The sequence below is a fragment of the Habropoda laboriosa genome, unplaced genomic scaffold (assembly GCF_001263275.1).
Source record: "Habropoda laboriosa isolate 0110345459 unplaced genomic scaffold, ASM126327v1 scaffold462, whole genome shotgun sequence".
Taxonomy (NCBI): domain Eukaryota; kingdom Metazoa; phylum Arthropoda; class Insecta; order Hymenoptera; family Apidae; genus Habropoda; species Habropoda laboriosa.
Genome location: NW_017100566.1, coordinates 139,867 through 165,797, shown reverse-complemented (window position 1 = coordinate 165,797; position 25,931 = coordinate 139,867). Strand labels below are relative to the sequence as shown.

Sequence of the window (25,931 nt, the reverse complement as noted above, 5' to 3'; positions counted from 1 at the left end):
AAACACGATATAATTTCGAGCATATTTGCTTACCTAATAAATGATAATAAGTAATAAGTAAATACGTAAACGTAATCCACATACTTCGCGAATCGCGCGCGCGACACAATGTTGCAAAATGAGAAATCGCGCTCGCAACTTTGTTGCCGTGAATCGCTCCCGAAAAATGCACAATGTTGCAAAGCTGGCGCGTCGCGCAACAATGTGCAATTTTCGAGAGTGGTTCGCGGCAACAAAGTTGCAAACGCGACGCGCGTTTTGCAACAATGTGCTTTTTCGAAAATAATACGAGTGAACGATGTCACAAGCGAGAATGACGCTGCAACGATGTTACATTCAAGCGTGGTGCTTGTAATAATGTTTGCGTTCGAAATAACGCTTCTAATAATGTTGCAATCTGAAATAGAGATTCCAACAATGTTTGCGTTCAAATATAACGCTTCGAGCAATGTTGCATTCAAAAGTAACGCGTGCAACAATGTTTTGCACACGAAATAGTGCTTCCGTCGGTGTTGCATTCGAGAATAGAGACTGCAACAATGTGTGCATTCAAGTTTCAAAGATGAACAGTGCAATAAAAGTATCGTGCTACTTAAAAATCACCGTTCAACGATATAAAAGTTCTTTTCCTGCTACTGTCCCACACCTCGGTCAATTTGCAACCTCAACTCACACGGGAACAAAGGCTCCGCGCAAACAAAACGTCATTGTACATTCTCAACATATTTCTCCATCCCTACAAATAACCCCTCTATAGGTTCTCGAACTCGTCGAAGAAGAGTTTCTCGTTCGATGGTGTTACGCGAGCGTTTAAATTAAAAGGTGAATCGATGTATCGTTGGGTGAAGTGGAAAAAATGGAGCGTCGATGATTTGTAGTTTTTATTATGGCGTCGGATGTAATGGGTTTTAATATCGTACGATTTTGTCGAGACGATCTATTCTTGGTAGATTGAAGATTTATGTGAATTATTTATGTGATTTTTCGAGGTATTAATTTAGATTTTCGTTGGTTCGAAGTGGTTTTGCTAGAGCTCGGAAGTGGAAGATGGCGGTGAAAGGTGAAGTTTACAGATGTGCGCGAGTGTTTATTGCTTATTGTGAATGGCGAAGGAAATGATCTTTCGATCGCTCTAATTACTCTACTTACAGCGTGAGAAAAAAAGTTGGGGTTTCTCGGGAGCATAGAGTACTCATCGAGGTAAAGCAAAAATTTCTACTGAATATGGTTCGAAGTATTAATATCTTCAGAGTCACTTTTCACTGATGATCTATAAGCATAATTCTTCGAAAATAGGATAACGGAATTGGAGATTTTTGGGTGAAAAAATGAATATTTCCAAAGTTACTTTTCACTGATCATTTATAAGCATAACTTTTCGAAAACAGAGTTATAGAATGTTCAACTTGAAATTATCTTATTCCCTGTTTCCGTAACATGAAATAAGTTTGAATTATTCGTACTCTACGATACTAAATGGTAACATTTATGTCACATAAATCAGAGTTTTAGAATATATTTCCAAAAGGAAAAGTGTCCAGGCGGTTGACAACGAGTATTCTCCAGTAATCCATCCACATTTCCTACCAAAATTCGGAAGTTCACTTCGGTAACATTCAAGGTTCCCGTTGCTAACTTCTGGTATCTGTTAGTGAACAAGTACAGCTTCTCGCCGTATACGCCTTCTTTAATCTTCATTCCACTGGTGAACTGAAGAGTCGTGGGATTTCTGGCGACCACATCCTGTGGTAAGAAAAGTTCGAGAAAAAGAAGAGTTTATTTTTGAGAAAGAGATATAACGGAAAAGTGGAAAAATTGTGCGAGTGATTACTGACAAGGTTTTCTCTAGTTAGTGGCTTGTTTTCGTTCCAGCAACCGATCGAGGTATCGTTCACCAGGCCGTAGAAGAGAGCGCCGTTTCTGGACATAGCTTTAGCGCTGGCTTGAGTGGTTAACACGTCGTTGTAACTGAAATCAAATAATTCAGAAGATATTTTGTAGCTTCGATGGATCTTTCCTTTGCGTAATTTCGGCTTATATTTTATTTCTTCTCGTGAGTTCGTTTCATACTTTATTTCTTCTCGTTATTTAATTTCATACATTATTTCTTCTCATTGTTTAATTTTCCACTTTATTTCCTCCCATATTTTATTTCTTCTGATTATTTAATCTCACACTTTATTTTTCCCCACTATTTCGTCTTATACTTTATTTCTTCTCGTAATTTCACCTTATATTTTACTTCTTCTCAAACTCACCTCGCAAACATCACATTGCCGCCTTGACTCATAGCAATTTCCCGAGTGTTAACGAAATCCAAATTGTAAGAAGACATAGGACTGAAGTAAAGATTGCCTGACGATTTAGACAAGGCCATACCCACAGGACCATCCTGCAACGAGAAACTTTGTCCCTCGATTGTGTACATCGTAGCATTTGGATCGTAGTCGAGAGAACTGGACGTCAAACGTTGCCAAGATTGACCATCGTACACGAGCAAAGCGTAACCTTCTACGTCTGCTATGTATACCTGTTGCAAACCAAAATCAAATTCACTGTCAAGCGCTACGTATACATGAAAAATATTCGATGCTTAGATTTCTTTCGAATATTAGATTCGATCTTTAGATCTTTAGGTCTTTATATTCTTTAGATTTTTAGATCTTTAGATTAAAAAATTTTTTATTTCAAAATTTTCAGATTTTCGATTGAATCATTTTGCAATCGGACGATATTTCAACGGAATCACGATAACGAACGTGTTAAAATTTTCTTTTACCTTGACAGGTAAGTATACTTACGGTAGTATGTCTACAGTTAGGTCCGAAAGTCTGAACAATCGGCGTGATCAATAATCCCTGTCCAGAAGTGGAATTTATCGCAATATTATTCGGTATCTTTTCTCTTATCAATAATTCTGAGGTGTTCAGATCGAAAGCAAGAAGCTGAGCAGGACATGTTCGTGTTTCACCGACCACACCATTATCTATTACCCATAATCTGTCACATTCGTCGATCTAAATAACACATATTCGAAAATTTTTATTAAAGAAGATGAGATTTTTTAGTAGGTGTAATTTTCAGGAGAATAAAAAATAAAATACCGCGACTCTGTAGACACTGGTGATACCGTCGCAATTGCTGGTGTTTGTCCAACTCCAATCGGGATAAGGCTTCAGTAGAGGACCACCGGCGCCACTTTCAGTAGATATAGTGTTCAAGCTGGATGGTACACCTGCGCTTCTTATTACAGTGACGAATGTTTCTGTAAAGAAAAATCGGGAAATATAAAAATCTACAAATCTAAACATCTAAAGATCTAGAAATTGTGAAATCTAAAGATCTAAAGACCTAAAGAATATAAAGATCTAAAGATCTCAAAATCTATAGATCTAAAGGTCTAAAGACCTAAAGAATATAAAGATCTAAAGATCTAAAGATCTCAAAATCTATAGATCTCAAAATCTCAAAATTTCAAAATCTAAAGATCTAAAGATCCAAAGATCTAAAGATCTCAAAATCTATAGATCTAAAGGTCTAAAGACCTAAAGAATATAAAGATCTAAAGATCTAAAGATCTCAAAATCTATAGATCTCAAAATCTCAAAATTTCAAAATCTAAAGATCTAAAGATCCAAAGATCTAAAGATCTCAAAATCTATAGATCTAAAGGTCTAAAGACCTAAAGAATATAAAGATCTAAAGATCTAAAGATCTCAAAATCTATAGATCTCAAAATCTCAAAATTTCAAAATCTAAAAATCTAAAGATCCAAAGGTCTAAAGATCTCAAAATCTAAAGATCTAAAGATCTAAAGATCTAAGGATCTAAAGAATATACAGACCTAAAGATCTCAAAATCTCAAAACTACAGATCTAAAGATCTCAAAATCTAAAGATCTAAAGATCTAAAGAATTTAAAGACCTAAAGCTCTCAAAATCTCAAAATCTCAAAACTTAAAAATCGCAACTAATATTCAAAAGAAATCTAACTGTCGAATGCTCAAATCGACGAGTAAATTTCGATGTTCTACCTTGGTTCCAAGTATCCACATCAATGGGAGAACAGCTCGTAGGAACGTATTCGCCAGTTTGAATCGCGTCTGCCCTTTGTTGCTCACTAGCAAACTCATAATCTATATAATTCCATTCGTGAATCACTTTCAATCCTCTTCTCACATTTCTGAAACGAGTTCTGCCTGCAGTAACGTCTTGGGAAGCTACGCTGAGGCACAGTAACAACGTGCACCAGGTCAACATGATTCTAAAAAGAGATATTTAACCCGTCAAACAGATGAAAAAAGAGGACAGGTAAACGTACACGTACGCGAACACCTGATATATTGTATCTTTCTTATTGTTGCAATAAACGAGGAGACAATTGCTTCGAAAATGAAGTGCAATACGTGAACGACGAATTTCTGACAGAGAGATACGTACCTACGGGTGAATGTTCAATTGTGACCGGTGCCCAGGCACTAAATATAAGCAACTATGACCTTCTGTGCTTTTCGAGAGATAAGACAAAAGTGTCTACGAGGAAAGTCGTATATGTGACAATTGTGCATTTTTTTTTCCGTACAGAGATATTTGTAGGTTGTTAAATGTGTCGGGTAGGTATGTGGTTAATGATAATGCGATAACAAGATAAAAATCAGGAAACTTCTTCGGACGTCACGATCGACACAGTTCCTTTGGAACCATAGACGCGCTATAAGGAAATTCTTCGGTGAGATAAGAGAGGACTACTTTTTCATATTTCCTTGATGTAATTTTGTAAGAGAATTTTTTCTTTCTTTCTATTATTTCTGTAGGAGGTTTCATACTTTTCTTAGTATCTTCGTGAGAGCGACATTTTTGTGGAAAACTACCTTTTTATGTTTCTGTGAGAGGTAGATTTTTGGAAGGACACTACCTTTTTGATATTTTTGCAAGAGGTTTAATATTTTATTTTTTAGATTTCTGTAAGAGGTACATTTTTGGAAGAAGGCTACCTTTTTCATATTTTTGCAAGAGGTTCAATATTTTCTTTAATATAATTGTGAGAGGTGCATTTTTGCAAGGAGACTCCTTTTTCCATATTTTTGCAAGAGGTTCAATATTTTCTTTAATATAATTGTGAGAGGTGCATTTTTGCAAGGAGACTACTTTTTCATACTTTTCCAAGAGGTTTAATATCTTTTTCATATTTTTGTGAAAGGTACATTTTTGGGGGAAGACTACTGTTTTCATATTTTAGCAAGAGGTTCAATATTTTCTTTAATATAATTCTAAGAGGTGCATTTCTGTAAGGAGACTACATTTTCACATCTTTGCAAGAAATTTACTATTTTTGTAAAAGGTATATTCCTCTAAGGACACTACTTTCTTCATATATTTCCAAGAGATTTAATACAATTGTAAGAGGAGCATTTTTGTAAGGAGTCTACACTTTCACATCTATGCAGGAAATTTAATATTTACATGAGAGGTACATTTTGATAAGAAGGCTTCTTTCTCCATATTTTAGCAAGAGATTCAATATTTTCTTTTATATAATTCTAAGGAAACTACATTTTGATATTTTTGTAAAAGACTTAATACATCTGTAAGAGGTACATTTTTGTAAGAAGACTACATTTTCACATCTTTGCAAGAAATTTAATATTTTTGTAAAAGGTATATTCCTCTAAGGACACTACTTTCTTCATATCTTTCCAAGAGATTTAATACAATTGTAAGAGGAGCATTTTTGTAAGGAGACTACACTTTCACATCTATGCAGAAAATTTAATATTTTCATGAGAGGTACATTTTGATAAGAAGACTCCTTCTTCCATATTTCTGCAAGAGGTTCAATATTTTTTTAAATATTTTCGCGAGAGATACATTTCTGGAAGAAGACTACAGTTTAATATTTTCGTAAGAGGTTCGATAATTTTTTTACGCAAATGTCTCCACCTAACGAATTCAAGAATTAACAAAAAATTGTACTCACTCTTGAGACCTGATCCCGGCACGAGCGAAATTCCCGAGAAATAAAATGGACGATATAAATGAATTTCTGAAACTTCTTTTTTAACGCACACCTGTGCCACACGTCGGTATCCGAACAACTGTGTCTGCCACCTGCAGAAGCAGAAGTATATATATGAAACATATGCATTTATTAATCGCAATTTTGAATAGGATTTATGTCATGTTAACAAAAGGCACTCCAAATAAGAACTGTATATACAGGGCGAGGCACGAGAAGCAGAACACCTGAATATCTTTGTTGGATTTAAAGATACGAAACATGGGTACGTCAGAATTCGAATAATTCGAAGGATGCACATCGCCATCGCAACACAGTGGATCAATTGGGACAGTTTGGGCCATTTGCTGCTGGAGCATCCTTTATCGCGACGTCTTCGATCGCGATGACGACCAAGTCAAAAAATGCTCTGGCAACAAACGAAAGTGTGGAATCACCGAGCATTGCAATTTCCACAAAAATTTGCAGAAAGCAGTCAGCGACTTTGAGAATTCTTTATCGTTCGAATCAATCGATAAATGTACAATTCAGATGAACTTCAAATCTATAAAAAATTAGCAGCGCCTACACACATTAGCGATTCCAAATTTTCGGCCGGTAGAGTACTTACCAGAAAGACTTTCATAGTGAAAGAAAAAGGACGCACCTTCTGTACAGCATAAAAAGTGTTTCAGGAGATTTCAAGGTACGCCTGGCGGGTACCACAAAAATGACTAAACTTTGCAAAGCACAGCACATCATGGGTGAACGAATGGTAAGAAGAAAGTCAGTGCATCGTTCCTCGCATATTTACCTAAGGTAAAGGTATCAGTAGGTGACCATGTACCAGTAGTTGACCAGTTTTTAGAGAAACGTAAGAAATAAGGTTTTTATAAGTGACACTCTTTTGAAAAGAATGCACCTGACATGCCAAGACATGTATCGGTTAAATTTCAAAGAGTGTGACGTGAAGTATGTGTTAACGCAGCTTCCCGCGCTTCTTGTTGGTTGGAAGGTCGGGTTGGCGTTGGTAATTATTGCACGTGTATGTGCCAACTACTTATTGTCGCTATGATGATCGCGCTTTATTAGTGATGTCGATTATTGCGGACTGGACCGTACTGGTGTTGTCAAGATGTCGAGTATCGCGTGTTAGAGCGCTCAAAGTGGTGTCGACTGTTTCTAAGTATATTAGAATCTGCCCGTATGTCGTGCAGTGTCTGTATATATCCCTTTTCGCCAAAATGGGGAGTTTACCTAGTTGACAAATCGTGGGCCTTTCACCCCCTAGAGCCGCTCTCCCAGGCCCTCGTGCAGTCCCCCGTGGTCCGCAGAGTAGGGCGGCGGCAGAGAGGGAGAGACGGTCCCAAACAGGGGTGTCAGTCCCGCGTGGCGATCTTGCCGAAACGTCGACTTTACGGGTTTGTGGCATGTCTACCGTTACTGAGCGCGCAGAGGCAAGTACCGGCTTACCATGTGGCCCGCAGAAGTGGAGAATTTCCGCGGCCATCAGGCAATAAGCCGGATTTGCCCTCTGGCTTGAATAGGCTATTGTTATCGAAAAACTTGTGGAAAAACTTCTCAAAAGTAACGTCGCTTGGAATCCGTGCCATAAACCCCTGTTGGTCAAACAGTATGCGTAGTAACAACAGACGTCTAAATTCATTAAGGTGAGCAATATGCCTCTATATTGCTATTTCCTTAACGTTTCTGTTAAGAACAGCTGTACGGTTCAGGGAAACAAATCCATACGTTGTGAACTCTTCGTAACTGAAGAGTATAAGTGGTCAACTACTAACGAACAGAGGGTCAATTACTAGTGTTTTCATTTTTAAGAGTGGTCAACTTCTGAAGCAGTTACTGAATTTTTAAATATGTTTTTAAAATTTTTATAACGTAACTTTTTTAAAAATTGGTCCTGTTACATAATCTAGAAGGCTCTAGAGTATCTTCAGGCATCGACTCTCGCTGTTTAATGACAGAGCAAGTGGTTACTATGGTTCGCGTGGAGGATTTCTCTTAACTGGTCAACTACTGGTACCTTTACCTTACATCGTGTGATAAAAATTTTTTCGCTTGGATGAAATTTCTCAAACCGAGTTTTCGCCAGCTAAGTCAACCATTTGGACCATTGTGCGACGTCCCAATTAACACGTTGAGCGCGGAGCCGGATTCGCTCTGCTTCCCGTTCAGGCGGCACACTGCGGCGATCATTTCGCGAGCTGTTCGGTTATCGAGTATAAACAGAAGATAACAAATGCGCGCACACGGCATTCAGACGAAGAAATACCAATCCGGATTGATAGAAGAAGTGTTCATAAATTGCAAAAAAAAAAAGAAGGAGAAGTGCATAACATTTACTTCTTAAACATGATACTGCCGGTCCCACGGTTCCAAAAGTTCACTGTCAGACCCCACGGACCGACGCCGCCTAAACGGAAAGTTCACTGTCAGTCACCACGGACTGACGCCGCGCTTAACGTGTTAACCGGAATCCGCTGTATCATCCATTTTCATGCCATTTTCTTCGGTATTTTCAAGGTCACTGACGTTTTTTCTTTATAGTTAGATAGATAGTTAGTTAGGTAGTTCAATCGTGCGACGCAATACGACCTTCAAATGGAGAAGTCAACCCAGAAAAATGGATTTTGAACGTTTAGCAGATGAACCTTACACGTTGAATTTTTCATATCTTTAAATATTACCCATATTTCATATCTTTAAATCCAACAAAGTTATTCAGGCGCTCTGCTTCTCGTGACTCACCCCGTATTGTACACAAGGTACGCAATTGGAGCTTCGTGTTTGTTGCAATAAATTAACGAGATAAAAATGTTCAAACTGGGGCAAGAATGAAAACGAAGGACCTCGGGTTTTTCTTAATAAAATTCCTCTTTTATTTCGTGTACATTTGTTAAGAGAGGCCGCACGATGTTTTCTCACATCGTTACGTCATTTTCATATTACCGCATAAAAACGAACATGAAAATTATTGAAATGCTTTCGAAAGATAACGAACGATTTGCGCTCGAAAGTATACTATTAAGCGAGACTTGTATTTACCTAAGATATGCGTCTCCTAAGGTAACCTCCGTCTTTTGTTTGCAATTTCCTCAAATTATTCCGCTCGTTTTACATTTCAGGTGAGACAATTTCGCGCTACATCTGCGAGCAAAATCGAAGTCTGCGAATAATTAGCCACGAAACGGCTAATTACGTTCTTCGAGAACCGACCAAGTTCCACCGCGAAAAGTAAAGCAGAAACTTACAAATAAATAAGACCGAAGAATCGATGCTTGCACGCACGAAGTAATAAATAACAGTCGAACAGAGAAGAAAGAACTGTATTACGCGGCGTTTTGTAGATGTTATGCTACCTTAAAATATAGCTGTGAAAAGTAAGAGAAGAATATGTTCAGCATCACGAGCAAAAATGAAAACGCACTTTGAATGAAAATATTTCATCAAAGTTGGCAAATTTCATTTTGCTGTTTCGTCTTGCGAGAAGCGAACAATGTTGATTAATAACGAAATCTGTCGTTTCTGGACCAAGTATGCGTGGAACGAATTGCAGGCGAATTCCTTAGATAACTAGAGTGGTGGTAATAATTTTGGAAATAGTTGTGAGAATAGAAGGAAGTGAAACGATTGTTCGCTAAGACTGGTTTGATGGTGAATATCGAGTGCCATCTCGACGATCCAATCTTCTGGTGATTATAATTGATGGACTGCTCGTGATGCCACGATTCTCATTTTGCCTGATTCGAATCTCCTTGATAAGCGGTCGCGTCGCATATCGTTCCGTGGACCAATTGGTCGATGAAACCTGCTTGAATTCGGAAGTTCGTTTCGTTGGTACGCATAGAATTGGTCATGTACTTCTGGAATGAATTCGAGAGGACCCAGAGCTCCTGCAATCCATTCTTCGATGTTGTTATCTGAAATGAATTGATCGATAGAGACACAAGTCAGGTTCTTTGTGAAAATCCTGGATGACGCACGATGCGTTTATATCGTATTTAATAGAAAACCCGGAAATAATATGCGTGTAGAAGGAGAGAGGACGAGGACGAAGAAAAAGGTTTCCTTGCGGAGAGATTTAGTGTTGTTGATAGAGTCGGAGTGTTGTAAGAGTCGGAGAGTGACAGATAGAGGCAGCTGTAGATAGAGGCAATATTAGATAGAGCTGTTAAAGTGTTGTAGATAGAGTTGAAGTGTTGTAAATAGAGTTGAAGTGTTGTAAGAGTCAAAGAGTGACAGATAGAGCCAGTTGTAGATAGAGGCAGTGTTAGATGGAGTTGTCAAAGTGTTGTAAATAGAGTTGAAGTGTTGTAAATAGAATCGAAGTGTTGTAAGAATCGAAGTGTGACAGATAGAGGCAGTTGTAGATAGAGGAAATGTTAGATAGAGTTGTCAAAGTGTTGTAAATAGAGTTGAAGTGTTGTAAGAATCGAAGTGTGACAGATAGAGGCAGTTGTAGATAGAGGAAATGTTAGATAGAGTTGTCAAAGTGTTGTAAATAGAGTTGAAGTGTTGTAAGAATCGAAGTGTGACAGATAGAGGCAGCTGTAGATAGAGGCAATATTAGATAGAGCTGTGAAAGTGTTGTAGATAGAGTTGAAGTGTTGTAAATAGAGTTGAAGTGTTGCAAGAGTCAAAGAGTGACAGATAGAGCCAGTTGTGGATAGAGGCAGTGTTAGATATAGTTGAAGTGTTGTAAATAGAGTTGAAGTGTTGTAAGAATCGAAGTGTGACAGATAGAGGCAGTTGTAGATAGAGGAAATGTTAGATAGAGTTGTCAAAGTGTTGTAAATAGAGTTGAAGTGTTGTAAGAATCGAAGTGTGACAGATAGAGGCAGTTGTAGATGGAGGCAATGTTAGATAGAGCTGTCAAAGTATTGTAGATAGAGTTGAAGTGTTGTAAATAGAGTTGAAGTGTTGTAAGAGTCAAAGAATGACAGATAGAGCCAGTTGTAGATAGAGGCAGTGTTAGATAGAGCTGCCAAAGTGTTGTAGATAGAGTTGAAGTGTTGTAAATAGAGTTGAAGTGTTGTAAGAGTCAAAGAGTGACAGATAGATCCAGTTGTAAATAGAGGCAGTGTTAGATAGAGTTGTCAAAGTGTTGTAAATAGAGTTGAAGTGTTGTAAATAGAATCGAAGTGTTGTAAATAGAGTCGAAATGTTTTAGCTAGAATCAAAGTGTTGCAGATACAGTCAAAGTGTTACAGATGGAGTCGAAGTGTTGTAAATAGAGTCGAAGTGTTGCAGATAGAGTCGAAGTGTTGCAAGAATCAAAGACTGACAGAGACAGTCAATTTCAAATAGAGACAATCTTAGATAGAGTCGCCAAAATGTTGTAGCCAGAGGCAAAGTAAAGCATCTTTCGTTTCTACCTTCATTCCCGACGGAAACTGCAATGTTTCCGGATCAACGACGAGTGTCAGCAGATTCCTCCCTCCAAACTCAGGATAATGCTTGCTGTTCCAGCACCCGATCGCTAAATTGGATAACAAACCGAAAAAAAGTACTCCGTTCCGATCCATAGCCTCGGCAACAGACTGCGAGTTCCTTTCCTCCTCAAAAGGAACGAACGACCTAGGCGAGGACTCAGAATTCTTCGTGAACAATTCATAATCCCTAAAAGAAAATGAAAGAAAAAAAATTCCAATACGAAACAACTATATTCTACACCTCTACAACTCTACAACTCTAACTATACATATACATATTTCACCTAACTCCGTATAAATAACACTTCTGCGAATAACAAACGATTCTTAACAATCGCGTAACACTATCATTAGCAACACTACAACTCTCACCTGATTACAGAGACAGGCACATATCCTTCGATTATGCTCGCCAAAGAATGGAAATACAGAATCCTGTCCCCATTTACAATTGGTCCCAAGGCAAGTCCCACGATTCCGTCCATAAGGTCAAACGTGTCATTTTTAATGTGAAACGTGCCGTATTGTGGATAAGGATAGAACAGGTTGTTTACGATCTTCCACGATCGGGAATTTGCGAAATCGTAGACCAGTAAAGCGAATCCTGAGACGTCGGCGATGTAGGCGAACGTATTCCTGCATTTGTCGACCCCGTCTCGAATATCTAACACCACGGTGACGAACAGAGAATCAGTTTTGTACTGATCCGTCGGAAATTGATACCGGGTGATCAGTGTGTTGTGCTCTAGAGAAAATATGTGGATTTGCGGGTGACAGACTCGTTTAGAGCCGATCATTCCTGTGTCGAGCACCCATAGTCGGCCACATTCGTCTACCTAAATGGAGAATATATTGACATAATTCAAGCGGCTTGTGAAACATATCTTTTCACTTAAAGTAATTTAGTTTCCTTTTCAATTCGCGGAGTTAAGGTCGAAGGTTTCGCGAATTATACGGCAAAGATACGCGAGTGTGTTGTTGTTCCGCGTTGATAATGTACACTGCTGTTCGTAAGTATTGGGACACCCGTTGTGTACGATTTAAATTACGTTTCTTCGCCAAAGTTAATATTGCAGCGCACCTAGTTTGTAAAATAACCGATAAATGTACTTTTCCGTGCGACTCGACGATGTACGCGCGGCGAGGCAGGTATGAAGAGTCGTAAAACTCTTGCCTCGCCGTTGATTGGGCGGACGAGGATGCGAACTTAGGTGTAACAGAGCGAGTTTTTTGGCAAAAGCAGTCCTTTTACTCGACTACCCTTGGCAGACGGATCATAGCTATCCTGACCCAAACAACGAAGACACTACCTCTGACTACGACAAATCTGGCCCATCCAAATAGCCATCCTGACCCCGCAAGTCAAGTTTTCTTCCTCAAAACTTGGCGGACGGATCTCAGCTGTCCCGAACCAGGCGCGTCAAGTCAAACATCCTCGCTCTAACCCGCTCCTCAAAACCTTGCTCGTACGCCAGTCAGACAGCTACATATCATTGTCGAAGGCCGAGCAGAAGAACGCGTTATAACATGGAGAATTAATATGGAAAACTTAGAAAACTGATCAACTCCATTTTCTGATATTCTTCCAATTTTAGTATCAAACGCTACGTCAATGGCCAGCAAACCTAATTCATGGGTAAGGAGAATTGGAATTTATTCTGATTGCCGATAAAGTAAAATAAAAAAAAAAATGCTTCCATCAAAATTTTTCATAAATAGAAAGAATTTAATAAATTTTATTTAGCGAAGTTAGTCACTTTGCATAAAACTATGTAACACGCACTTGTTACGATATATCAACAGATTCCAGACAGAATAATTTTTCAAATTTTATTTAATTTCCCAACGATTATTTAAGTTTGCTTCTGCTCGATACTTCTGAACGAGAATGTACGTGCATACGTCAATAGAAATGACAAACGTAGTAGGAAAATACGTGACGCGAGTTCATTTGCATTGAGCCGAAAGAAAATGAAGTTATCGGGGGAAATTGGTGCAACTGCTGATAAGATATCGTACGATGTTTACGTTTGAACCCAGATGCATGAGTAATAGTGGGAATTTCCTTGTGTATAATTCGCTGGTGATTAGCAATTGGAAATGCCCATGAAGGAAACAATAGTTCTGTAGTGGATGTCGCGGTTCAAATAAATCATTGTTGAACGATTCAAATTGATCATTGTTCTTTGAACGATTTATCATTGTCGAGTCACAGTGACAGATAAAGGTAATAGTTAAAGTTTAAGATAAAGGTATTTCTAAGTAACCGAGGAAATAGATTTTCCAGATGGGGTTTCCGTCGTTCGAAGATTTTTCTTCGTTTCTATTGGATGATTTCATTCGAAAATAAAATGAAATGAAACGAACAATTATCTAAAAATGAAACACAAGCGGTGTATCTTTCGATAGGAATGTAACATGACGTTAAAATAAACATCTGTGTCGAAGCGTGATAAGTTCCCGCAACCCCTGAATATCAGGCACGAATTTTTGCAATCGTCCAATATTTAACCCCTTCACGTATGATTTCTTTTCCTGCTTTAGTGATGGATTAAGTAAGAAACGTTAATGTATCATGGATCGACTAAATTTGGCAATCTTCAGTTTTATAAATTAAATGGAAAATTCGAATTAAATTTCATTTTTCTCTATAAATCTATAAAATAGATCTTCCAATATTTCCATTGTTCGAAGATTTTTCTTCGTTTCTATTTAACCCCTTCACGTATGATTTCTTTTCCTGCTTTAGTACTGTATTAAGTAAGAAACGTTAATGTATCATGGATCGACTAAATTTGGCAATCTTCAGTTTTATAAATTAAATGGAAAATTCGAATTAAATTTTATTTTTCTTTATAAATCTATAAAATAGATTTTCCATTGTTCGAAGATTTTTCTTCGTCTCGATTTAACCCCTGGACGCATGATTTCTTTTCCTACCTATGCATCTAAGTTATTTACTGTGTCAATACTATATCAAGTAGAAATCGCTAATATATTATAAATCAATGAAATTTGCCAATCTTCAGTTTTACAAATTAAATCGAAAATTGGAATTAGAATTAATTATTGTCAGTGACATAACTATAATATCCAAAATCTGTGACACAAACCAACAAGCTGTTGTAAATAAAAAAACACACATTTGAATTTTGCTTAAAAAATAATACCTCAACTCTGAAAACACTGGTCAGCGTATCGCAGTTGTTGATCTTATTGTACCTCCAGCTTGGATACGGCGCGATTATGGGGTTTCCGTCCTCCGACACTTGCTCGGTTACGTAACCCACGGTCACGGGCACGCCATCTTGGAACCTCGGGATGGAAATGAACACCGTCGACGTTGTCTCTTGAAAAAGTAACGAGAATCGTCATTTTCCATTCGCAAAAATTCCTCGAAAATTCTCAGAAATATCCCAAATTCTTTTACGCTAAACAACAATACGTTTCTTTTAAGGGAGCAGAGGAAGCAGGTGGAAACAGAGCCAAAGGAAGAAGATTAGTCGGTGAGATGGAGAGCATAAGGGTAGTGCAACAAAGTATAGACGATAAATAATAAATAAAGTGTATAGACAGGAGTTAGAATATGAATATGATAAAGATAAGATGAGAAGAGGATAAGCTAATTTATAGTATACGGTCGATGTAGAGAGAAACGGAACTTTGTAATCCCGAAGGGAAAACAGTAAAGCACGTACAATACATTTCTTTTATCTACCTGTTTGATAAACGTCCATGTCTATGGGTAACGAGTTACCAGGTATGAAGTCTCCATTTTTAATCGCCGTCAATCTCGCGTGTTCGCTCGGAAAATTGAACTCCAACGCTTTCCAGGAGAATATGCTTTTCAGTTTTTCGGTAGCTCTCGAATGGGAAATTGCGATTAACAGCAGTACTGTCACGTTGAATCGCTTCATCTTCGAACTGAATGGAAAATAATCATTTGTTAGATTGTATTTCTTTATTTTCTGCCTCTAATCTATCTGCTGGCAATTTTACGCCTGTCTATCGAGAAGATTGATCTTTCAACGACGCTTCGTAATTGATTGGTTATTTTTCAGTGATACGAGAATTACGTGGCGCTTCTAAGTTGTTTTTCATATTCTCCAGATGATTTTATTTTTCAGGCATGTAGGATCTTGAAGTTTGAATAAATTTGCAATTATCTTTGCTGAAAGTGTTTTTCTTTTTTAGCGATGATTGGAAGAGACAAATTTTGGAAATACCGAGTTCTGAGATATTTGTCGATTAATAAACACTCTGGTACGAGATACAAGTTTTCTCGTCGTTCATCGCGTTGGGGAATTATGTAATGGTTGCTGCATACATTGAATCGTTCGTGTGTGCACAGTGAATGGTAAAATGTGAAACGATATTTGTTTAATTACTTCGTTTGTCGATGGTTTTATCAAGTTTTGCTGACTTGAGTATCGTCTCTAATTGGAAATTTGTGTAACATGAAATTGAGATATACGGACGGTATTTTCCAATGAAAATAGAAAATATGAAACGATATTTTTAATCGCTTCGTTTCTTTTTTCGAGATTCGCGGTGACTGAAACGTCGTGTAATAAAAATGTTCCAATTCAAGTATCAATGAAAAAATGTTGAAACGATAATATTAGAAGGAAATAAGTTACTATATTGCTTTAATTACCTAATTTCCAAATGTTGGATCGACAACTCTAAATTTCGCAAATCTCAATTTCCAAATGTTGGATCGATAAATCTAAATTTCGCAAATCTCAATTTCCAAATGTTGGATCGATAAATCTAAATTTCGCAAATCTCAATTTCCAAATGTTGGATCGATAAATCTAAATTTCGCAAATCTCAATTTCCAAATCTGCAAACGATAAATCTTAATTTCCGAAATATGAAACGATAATATTCGAAAGAAATAAGTTACTATTTTTCTTTAATTACCTAATTTCCAAATGTTGGATCGACAACTCTAAATTTCGCAGATCTCAATTTCCAAAACTTGGATCGACAAATCTAAATTTCGCAAATCTCAATTTCCAAAGTACGAAAGAATAATATCCCAAAGAAATAATTTACTATTTTCTTCAATTACTCAATTTCCCCATCTCGAAACCATAAATCTCATATTCCAAAGAACGAAACTTCAATATCCCAAGGAAACAAGTCACAATTCTCTTCCAATCACTTCACGTCCAAATCTTTTTCTCAAACTTCACAGTGTCCCAAGAACCGCCTAATCGCAAGAACACTCTTTTCCTTCGAAGAAAAGAACCGAGTATTAATTGCCGCGTTCCAATTGCTAAAAAGCCGGCCCAGATTTCGAAACTCACCGCAGCGATCGCGAAACCCGGCGAAACGACGCTCAGGGTAGCTAACTTCCGGTTCCCAAACGTGACCGTGACGCCTGTACCTGCTCCCTCACTTCCGCTGCGTCAGATTGTCCAGCAGAACTCGCAGAAGTCCTCGTTGCTCGTTCTCTCGTGAACGTGATCTCTTTTCGGTGTCACCTGGCTCTTTCTTTCCGCGAAACTTTCACCGAAACCAGACAAAAACATCGATGAAAAGTGGCGAAGAGTGGAAATTTAGAAATTAGGTACGGCTCTTACTCGATTATTCGATAATCATCTGGCGGCTAAGTGTGGCGCTTCGATAACCCTCGAGCGATTCAACGGAATTCATTCACAATCTCTCGTGGATATTTACGCGAATGAATGCACCGTCGAAATGAATCGTAAGTTTTAGAGATTCTGCAGTGGAAGGTTCGTTGATTAATTTGTTAAATGGGTTCGTGAGTCGAATGGATCTGTGTGTAGTTTAGAATTAGGACTGAGTAAAAATTGTGAATGACAGTTTTCATTTTGGTTTTTGTAAATTTTGACGCGTTTGGTGTTTAATACCGGGGAACGAGTGCGAATGGAAAATTTAGTCTCTCTAGATGTTAAATTGTAAGTGATCTCTTAGCCTCTTGCAAATTATGACGTATGTTGTATTCAGTACAGAAAAATGAGCACGAACAGAAATTGAATCTCTCCCTAATTTATAATTAACACTGAGTATAAATTATAGTTAATCACTTGAATTTTGGTTCTTGCAAATTACGAAATATTTGATATTTAATATAGAAAAATGAATTCAATCAGAAATGAAATCTCCCCAACTTGTAATTAAAACTGAGTAAAAATTCCAACCAATCGCCTCAAATTATAATTTGTCTTATGTTTCATTCTCTCTATTTCGTAATTGAAAGTGAGTGAAAATTGTAACCAATCACTTCAATCTTGGTTCTTGCAAATTTGCATACGAACTCTTTTGCATTTAACACAGAGAACTGAACACAAACAGAAATGAAATCTCTCTCCAACTTATAATTAAATCTGTGTCAAAATTCCAACCTATCGCCTCAATTTTGGTTCCTGCAAACTTGCTTAACACGTTGACTGCCAAGACTGCTTTGAAGAAATCTGTTCTAGACGCCAACATTTTCTTTTCAATTTATCGTATAGAATGAAACAAACACAGTAATTTTTATATTATGACTTTAATTTTAATTGTTTTTTTGCAAGAAAATGCTTTCGAATTATCTCGTGGCCCGGGCGTCTCCGAATAGGATGTCACTTCTACCAGCAAACTGCCAGCTACGAGGTCAACGTGTTAAGATGTATTTTACATTTAACACGGAAAACTGAACACAAACAGAGACATAATTTTTCCTTATTTTTAATTATAAATTAGGGAGAGATTCAACACAAACCCCAATTTACAACTAAAAATAAGTAAAAATTATAACCAATCACCTCAATTTCAGTCCTTGCAAATTTCCATACGATCTATCTTACATTTAACAAGCAAAACTGAAAGCTGAACAACTGCTTAATTCACGTATAAAACTGAGTACAAACTTCCAACAAATCACCTCAACTTCAACTCTCGCTGCACAAACTACAGCCTCCGATCTATTACCTAGCCAAAGAAACCTCAACTCATCTTCCCCACTTAGCACGTTAAACCAAAATTACCACGAATCCAACGTCCGACAAAAAATTGCAACCAAAAATCTCACAAAAAAGTACCAACAACTCAATTCTTCACAGACGACGATGAGACGCACAGAGTTGCACTCGTCTCCACGTTTCACCACCGACTGAGGCAGACAGATGCTCGTGGAGCCAACGATCCCGTCGTCAATAAAGTATCTCCGTTCAGAGATCGAGTAGGGCAAGTTCTTTACGTAGTGTGTTGGTCTTCTCTGGTCACGGTCGCGGAGCAGGTTTTCTCGGTTCGAAGAAACTCACTGCCGCTTACAGATAATTCAGAGACGCCTAAACACACCGGGATCGAACGGCGAACGAAGGGGGCCATCGAGGATGGGAAAACCCCAGGTGAAACGTTGACGAATCTCTCTATTGCCGTTTTATCTTTGGCTCGATCAGGGAAATCCTTGTTCAAGGGTGAACGGACGGAGGAAGCGAGTAGAAAAGTTGGAAATGTTGAGGAACCTGTTTTGGATGAAAGTTTTGGTGATTGGTCAGTTGTGCGTTTCTTCGTGAGGATGTTTGGTGTATTGAGTAAGTAAGCTGCGAGGTGAGACTGAGAATTAGTTGAGAAATAAGATTGCGTGGTGCTTCACTTTTTTGGGGAGAATTCTTGGGTGATTGGGTATGCGCTGGGTGTTCTACGAGTTTGTGTTGATTTTTATTGTTTCACTTTGAATTTGATGGGGAGAATGTAAGCCTTCTTGGAGTATGAGTTTTTTTTTATTTGGATCGATATTTTCGATGGAATTTTAAGTTTGGTAGGAAAGAATGTAAGGGCCTCTTTGTTTCTGAATTTTTTTTCTATTTTTCTCTTTTTTTTAGGGCATTATGTCGTCGCTATAGTATTTCCTTGGATTTTTGTTAAAGTATCTGTCACTTTTGGCGCGAACTTGTTATTTTCAATGAAACCTTAAATTTGATTTAAAAAAACGTAAAGGTCTTCTTATTCTGTAATTTTTCTCAATATTTTCCAAGAAAATTTTAAATCTGGTAGAAAGTAAACCTAAGCGCCTTCTTATTCCACAATTTTTTATTTTTTAGATCGATATTCCCAGCAAATTTTAAATTTGGTAGAAAGTAAACATAAACGCCTTCTTAATCCACAATTTTTTATTATCTAGATCAATATTTTCCAAGAAAATTTCAAATTTCATAAAGAAGAAACGAAAACGCCTTCTTATTCCATAATTTTTCTCAATATTTTCCAAGAAAATTTCAAATTTCATAAAAAAGAAACGAAAACGCCTTCTTATTCCATAATTTTTCTCAATATTTTCCAAGAAAATTTTAAATTTCATAAAAAAGAACGTAAGCGCCTTCTAACTCCACAATTTTTTATTATTTAGATCAATATTCCCAGCAAATTTTAAATTTGGTAGAAAGGAAACAAAAACGCCTTCTTATTCCATAATTTTTCTCAATATTTTCCAAGAAAATTTTAAATTTCATAAAAAAGAAACGAAAACGCCTTCTTATTCCATAATTTTTCTCAATATTTTCCAAGAAAATTTTAAAATTTGATAGAAAGTAAACGTAAGCGCCTTCTAACTCCACAATTTTTACCATTCAGATGAATAATTACCAAGAAAATTTCAAAATCTGATAGAAAAGAAACTAAACGTTTTCTTATTCCACAACTTTTTTCTATTTTTTCCTCCTGTTTGGTGAAATCATTACGCTATAGTACTTCCTCAACATTTCCGTAAAACATTTTTCACTTTCAACCCAAACTTACGAAATGACCCAACACGCTCTTTTAAAACTAAGATCAGAGTAACCGACTCGCTTCTCTCAGAAAGGATCAACAGAATGAAATTTCACGCAAGAACGTAGTACTACTTTATTATAACGCAATGACTCACCGTGCGGTACTACGTTCGAAGAATAATTTACAGGTCACGTTAGAATACGCTTCCTCGTTTACTCTTACGATTACGTCTTAACGAATGCGTCGCGTTAAATTTTTTCAAGTGTCACTGAACTGTGCGCTACGTCAGTGGTTCTTAACCGGTGCTCCGTGAACTTAGAGAAAGCGTTCCGACAAAATTTCAAAAATTCTGACAATTTCCTTTTTCTTAAATTTCATTTACTGATTGTTATTTGCTATTGGCTGATACGTAAACTGTTATGTATGTGATTTTTATTTACGACGCAATGTAAAAAATATGCAGGGGGTGTTCCCTTAACCCCTTTGGCTACGGCGAATTTTAGTACACAACGCGCGTGGCAAATTCAAATATTCCACAACGGTCGCAAACTTTCTTTTTTAGCCGCGCCATTTTAAAATTTCGTTTCACTGAATTAACGCGGAAGAGTGCAGAGGATCGAATGAACGCTTGAATTGACATAGAAGTGCACCAAGAGGCTCCAATAGCACGATACGAACAAAGGAGGATGTTGAAAAAGTGGCAAATTTGTAGCAGTCCGGGCACCCAAAATTGTAGCGAGATTAATAATTCTATAAGTCCTAAGGCATCATAAACGCACAATTATTTATCTGAAATGTGAGAGGAAAGTTATAAAAAATGTAGATGGAGTCGACATCATCAGAGAACAATAGAGAACAATTTTCACACGTGGATAAAGTATCGAAACGATTTAATCGACGATTGCATCAATTGCAGTTATGCAAAAATACCAACACGCGCAGGTTCGATTTAAAGAACGAATGCGACAGCGGGAACTTCCGTTTAGCCGATGATTTTCCGCGTTGAAATTGCAAAATCATTGAATATTGAATCTTGAATATCAATTACAAGATGGGCAAAAAAGAAAATTACACATTCGCAACGAACATCCTTGTATCTCTGATAGAGTTTCAACGAATTTGTCAACGTAACTTTCGAAATTCTTCGATAATCCGCAATTTACGATGCTCGGGTATTTTTAGAATAGTGACATTGGATGTGGAGCGTGAAAGGAGCGGCAAGAATTTCAGAAATATTCCAACTCTTTTGGAGAAATAAAACTTGTTTGCTAAGGTTTCGTCTACACGTATATTCAATCATGGTGTCATCTACAGTAAAAACAAGTATAAATCATGGTACACGTACAAGAGCTATTTGCCAACGAATAAATAGATCAGTTTCTACTGTAATAAATGATTCAATCGTTTAACATCTTATCGTTGTATCAACTCTTGTCCTATCTACAGGTTTTCTAAAGGAAAAGAAACAATATTCCCTTTCCACTTTCTGTACTTACCAAGAAAGTGTCAAAACAGTGAACATTTTTGTTTATTCTCGATAAGAGCAAGTTCTCCATTCTTCTTAGGTAACTACAGTAGCGCACACGTAAGCGTCCGCAGTCGGGACCGGATGCGGACGCTTAAGTGGGGCGGTGTCTTCTGCGAATTTAACCTTATAGGTACGGCGCGCTCGTCCGCAAGTGTGTACCCCTGGAACCGCGGGCCTGGCCGCGGATGGCACAAAAACCGTTCATGACGATTCTCTGACACGTGTACTCTTCAACGACAGCTTCGATATTGCCAGGAATTCGCGATATTTCGCGAGACAAATGCGAAATAAAGCAGAAAACGTATAATACCGTCCAAAATCATGATATCCACGAAAGTCACTATAGAGTCGTACCGTCCAAATTGGTGCTATCCGCGGAAACCACTACAGTGGCGTACCGTATCTAAAAGGTTAACTAAAGAGAAGAGAGGAGATGTGTGTGAGTGGGATACCGATATATCGAGTGTCAGTTGTTCACATTCAGGAGTCGAACTCCACTCCGAAGTCCCATTTCCAAGGATTGCTGGGGATAGCGACGTACGCTCAAGTGTGCAAAAATGCGGACGCTTATGCGTGCACTACTGTACTTTGTTTCACTCGGCACGTTCGAACTCCACTCGGAAGTCCCATTTCCAAGAATTGGTGGGGATAGCGACGCACGCTTAAGTGTGCAAAAATGCGGACGCTTATGCGTGCACTACTGTACTTCCACTTTGATTTAACCCTTTCACTGCTGTTCGCGCCTACGAGATTTCTTTTTAACGATTTTTCGCCGCGCTTCCAGCTTAATATAAGCCTTTCGCTACTATGAACGATTATGGTCGTTCTAGTAAAATAGTCAGCGTATAATATGAACAATTACAGTTGTCCGAGATGTAGCATTCGCATTTTCAAATAGCAAATATCCCGTAGAAATTTGAATTTCAATTAAGCGGAGTTCGTGCGATAATGTCGATCAAATTTTGTAAAGAAAATTCTCCGATTTATGCTTATATCTACGTAAAAATTAGATTATTCAATATGTGAAAGAATCCATTCCGAAGACTTGAAGCCAGGCCCAGCGCGCTTGGTGGGGGCGACACGCCCCTTTGGGTCTTTCCCTGGGCCTGTTCGCGTAGGGGTGGACAGGGATCGGCAGGACATCTCGAAGCACACTTTTTGCGAACGACGCTCAGATAACGCGGATATAATTCTTATGTGGCATATACTATTGTAAAAACGTAGACACGTTCGATTAATTTCACGCCCACCCTACTCCGAGTCAGAGTACTTTCTGACAAATATACAAGGGAAACAAAAGTGTTCTTAAAAGGATTAATCCTTAATTTAATCCTTTCTTCGCTTCCATCTTAATTTAATGAAATAAATGCCAAAGTGCGGGGAAAACCAGAGATTTCGTAGAGAACGAAATTTTCGCCGAAATCTGCCGCTTCGCTTCTATCTTAATTTACTAAAATAAATTTCGAAACGCCAAAATACGGGGAAAACGAGAGATTTCGTTCTGAATGAAATTTTCGCTGAAATCTGCCGCAGCGAAAGGGTTAATCTTGGCAAAGTTTTCAGGAAGCTTTCTGTCAGATTACACGCTGAACCGTACAATTAATATACATCGTTCAAAATAAGAGTAACCTCGCTTCGCGCAGGGGACGTGCCTAAGGCAAGGCTAGAACGTCCAGACCGCCTACGTTTTTCTCCGTCTTACCCTCTGCTACGCTCTCCATCTATGCGCAGAACGGACGAGACTCGATCCGAGAGCGAGGTTACTCTTATTTTGAACGATGCATAGTTGGTCTACTTGGACACTTCGGAAGCCTATCGTGTTGTAGTAAGAGTAGGATGGGAAAGTAGGGTTAAGGGAGGGTGTTGAGAATCGTTTACTTCAGAAGAAGATTGGCCTCAACCTCATCACACGGATGTTGATGTCGCGTATGTTCACCTGCCGCCTGAAGAATTTCTGGAACCTGCTGGACATTATCCAGATGTTGCCGTTGTCGTGTTCCGCCCATCGGATTTCAGCGGTGAACTGGAGCTTCTCCGGACTGAAGGCGACGATCCTGAAGGAGAGTAACAGGTGCGATAATTTTGGAAATGATAACTTGGATAACTTAGACAGCTCTAAGTTAGATTGCTGGATTATTTCTAACAACACCCTGTAGAAATAATCAAGCGAGGGCAAAAATGTCTCCGCGTTCTTTTAGACAAGGGCACTAAGACTTCCACCAGAATGTGTCTAGTGTTCGTGTTCGAGTCAAACATTGCAGGGTAAACAGTTCCAATTTAATTACACACCGTACCAAAGCACGCGCAGTGATTTCATTTAATTTCAAGCATTAATACTCGTTCCTCGAATTTTTCAATCCGTAGAACGACAAGCAATTATCTCTAAAGGAAGCGACGTCTGTTAAAAAAACAAAGAGAAGAGACTGGTAGAATAAATAGAAACGAACGATTCGCTGTATTCTTGCCTCATCTTCTTATTCAAGGTTAGTCGAGTACACTCGTGATGAAAATTACCACAAAATATCGATAGATACCTTTGTTTATTGGTTTGAGGCTGCCAGGCAGCAATGATGGTTTCTGTGAAAGGTGCAAAGAGAATCGTATCGTCGCGAGGGTCAACGGCCAACGCGAGACCTTGACTGGACTTTTTGCCGACCAATGTTACAGGTAACTGTTCACCGAAGGCCGGAGGACCAGCTTGAAGAGCCGTTGTCGGTATGCTGAACAGACGATCTGTCGCTAGAGGCTGATAGTAGACCGTTCCAAGACGAGCAGAAAATGCTAGACCAACCACACCGTCTAGTAATTCGAACATGTCGTTACCAATCTGTGAATAAAGAGAATTTCACTGGATCGAACAGTTTCTTTTATCGAGTTTTAACTCTTTCGATGCTACAGACGACTGTACCTGTACGTTAAAAAGCAATCTGAGTAATAGGGTAATTAATAATATTGTCAATATTTCTACTATACGTCGGTATCGAGAAGTATTCACAATATTAATAATCGTGTTCAGTTCATGTTGAAAGGAGGATTAATTTTCAGGTGGACATGTGATGAGTATCTATTTAGATACAGGGCGTTTCAATAGTTTGGTGCAAAATTGAGGCAAGGTATTCAAGAAGTAGAATAGATGAGAAAAGTTCATATAAACTCATGTCCAGAAATGATTTGAACGAATATCTGCATACAGGGTGTTTCAATAGTTTGGTGCAAAATTGAGGCAAGGTATTCAAGAAGTAAAATAGATAAGAAAAGTTCATATAAACTCGTGTCCAGAAATGATTTATTAAGTAGTTATAAAAAAGACGAACGAATATCTACATACAGGGTGTTTCAATAGTTTGGTGCAAAATTGAGGCAAGGTATTCAAGAAGTAAAATAGATAAGAAAAGTTCATATAAACTCGTGTCCAGAAATGATTTATTAAGTAGTTATAAAAAAGACGAACGAATATCTACATACAGGGTGTTTCAATAGTTTGGTGCAAAATTGAGGCAAGGTATTCAAGAAGTAAAATAGATAAGAAAAGTTCATATAAACTCGTGTCCAGAAATGATTTATTAAGTAGTTATAAAAAAGACGAACGAATATCTACATACAGGGTGTTTCAATAGTTTGGTGCAAACCTGAGGTTCTCTAAAATACACCTTTCTACTACGTAATTCTCTTTTTCGGCAGAGATGACCGTAAACGAAAGGGTTAATACGAAAGAGAATCATTTCATCGATGTGTAATTCCAAATTCACACTGTCCAGAACTGTTCGCGAACAGTCTGCGAGCAGCTTGCGAACAATGAGTTTAATGCACACGAAAATGTCTCGAACACGGTTCTCGATCTGTTCGCGAACACCAGTATCGACCCGGCACAAAAATCTTTTCTCTTTTTTATTCCGTTTCTCCTCGATCAAATTTTTTGACATCATCCGTCAATTTCTTTCTTCATCTACCGCATTTATTCGGATTTCTGAGATCTCCTTACACCTAAGCGGTTCTATCTACTTCCTACAATATTCCCAGCCACATGCTACGGTCATCACGCCGTGAAATTCCACGCGGTTTCCTACCCAACAATCTACTCCGGATTTAAAAAGTATAATCGCCAACGAGCATTACGCGATCTGAGCTGTCCGTTTAAGTATTCATAGCCGGTGAAATTCACCACCGATAAATTTTACAACTCGTTTCAGCTCGTATATACCTAACACACCGTTCAACATCTTCCTGTCTCG

General features: G+C 38.1%; 2 protein-coding genes across 2 annotated transcripts in view; both read right to left on the bottom strand.

The window, feature by feature from the left end:
• Positions 1–1,500: 1,500 nt before the first annotated feature.
• LOC108576630 lies at positions 1,501–18,558 on the bottom strand. Its single transcript, XM_017939654.1, has 16 exons — positions 18,343–18,558; positions 17,036–17,176; positions 16,760–16,958; positions 15,163–15,368; positions 14,615–14,793; positions 11,817–12,280; positions 11,388–11,631; positions 9,753–9,932; positions 7,724–7,785; positions 5,977–6,051; positions 4,034–4,263; positions 3,105–3,265; positions 2,802–3,017; positions 2,259–2,530; positions 1,836–1,968; positions 1,501–1,743 (listed from the first exon to the last, which is right to left on the bottom strand). The coding sequence occupies exons 4-16, from the start codon at positions 15,359–15,361 to the stop codon at positions 1,501–1,503; spliced, it is 2,658 nt and encodes an 885-aa protein (XP_017795143.1). The 5' UTR covers positions 15,362–15,368; positions 16,760–16,958; positions 17,036–17,176; positions 18,343–18,558.
• Positions 18,559–23,578: 5,020 nt separating this feature from the next.
• The window catches only part of LOC108576629 (protein yellow-like), a 31,497-nt gene continuing 29,144 nt past the window's right edge, over positions 23,579–25,931 (bottom strand). Inside the window, exons 7-8 of the mRNA XM_017939652.1 lie at positions 24,234–24,526; positions 23,579–23,753 (exon numbers count right to left, since the gene is read on the bottom strand). Of these exons, the coding sequence (XP_017795141.1) occupies positions 23,579–23,753; positions 24,234–24,526 (468 nt within the window). The remainder of the gene's footprint in view (positions 23,754–24,233; positions 24,527–25,931) is intronic.

Excerpts from the sequence above, each read along its gene's own strand:
- LOC108576630 (XM_017939654.1), bottom strand. The coding sequence starts at position 15,361 with ATGAAGCGATTCAACGTGACAGTACTGCTGTTAATCGCAATTTCCCAT. Across the intron at positions 9,933-11,387 it reads AGTTTCCGTCGGGAATGAAG|ATAACAACATCGAAGAATGG; the intron begins GTAGAAACGAAA and ends AATTCATTTCAG. Across the intron at positions 1,744-1,835 it reads CACTAACTAGAGAAAACCTT|GATGTGGTCGCCAGAAATCC; the intron begins GTCAGTAATCAC and ends TTCTTACCACAG.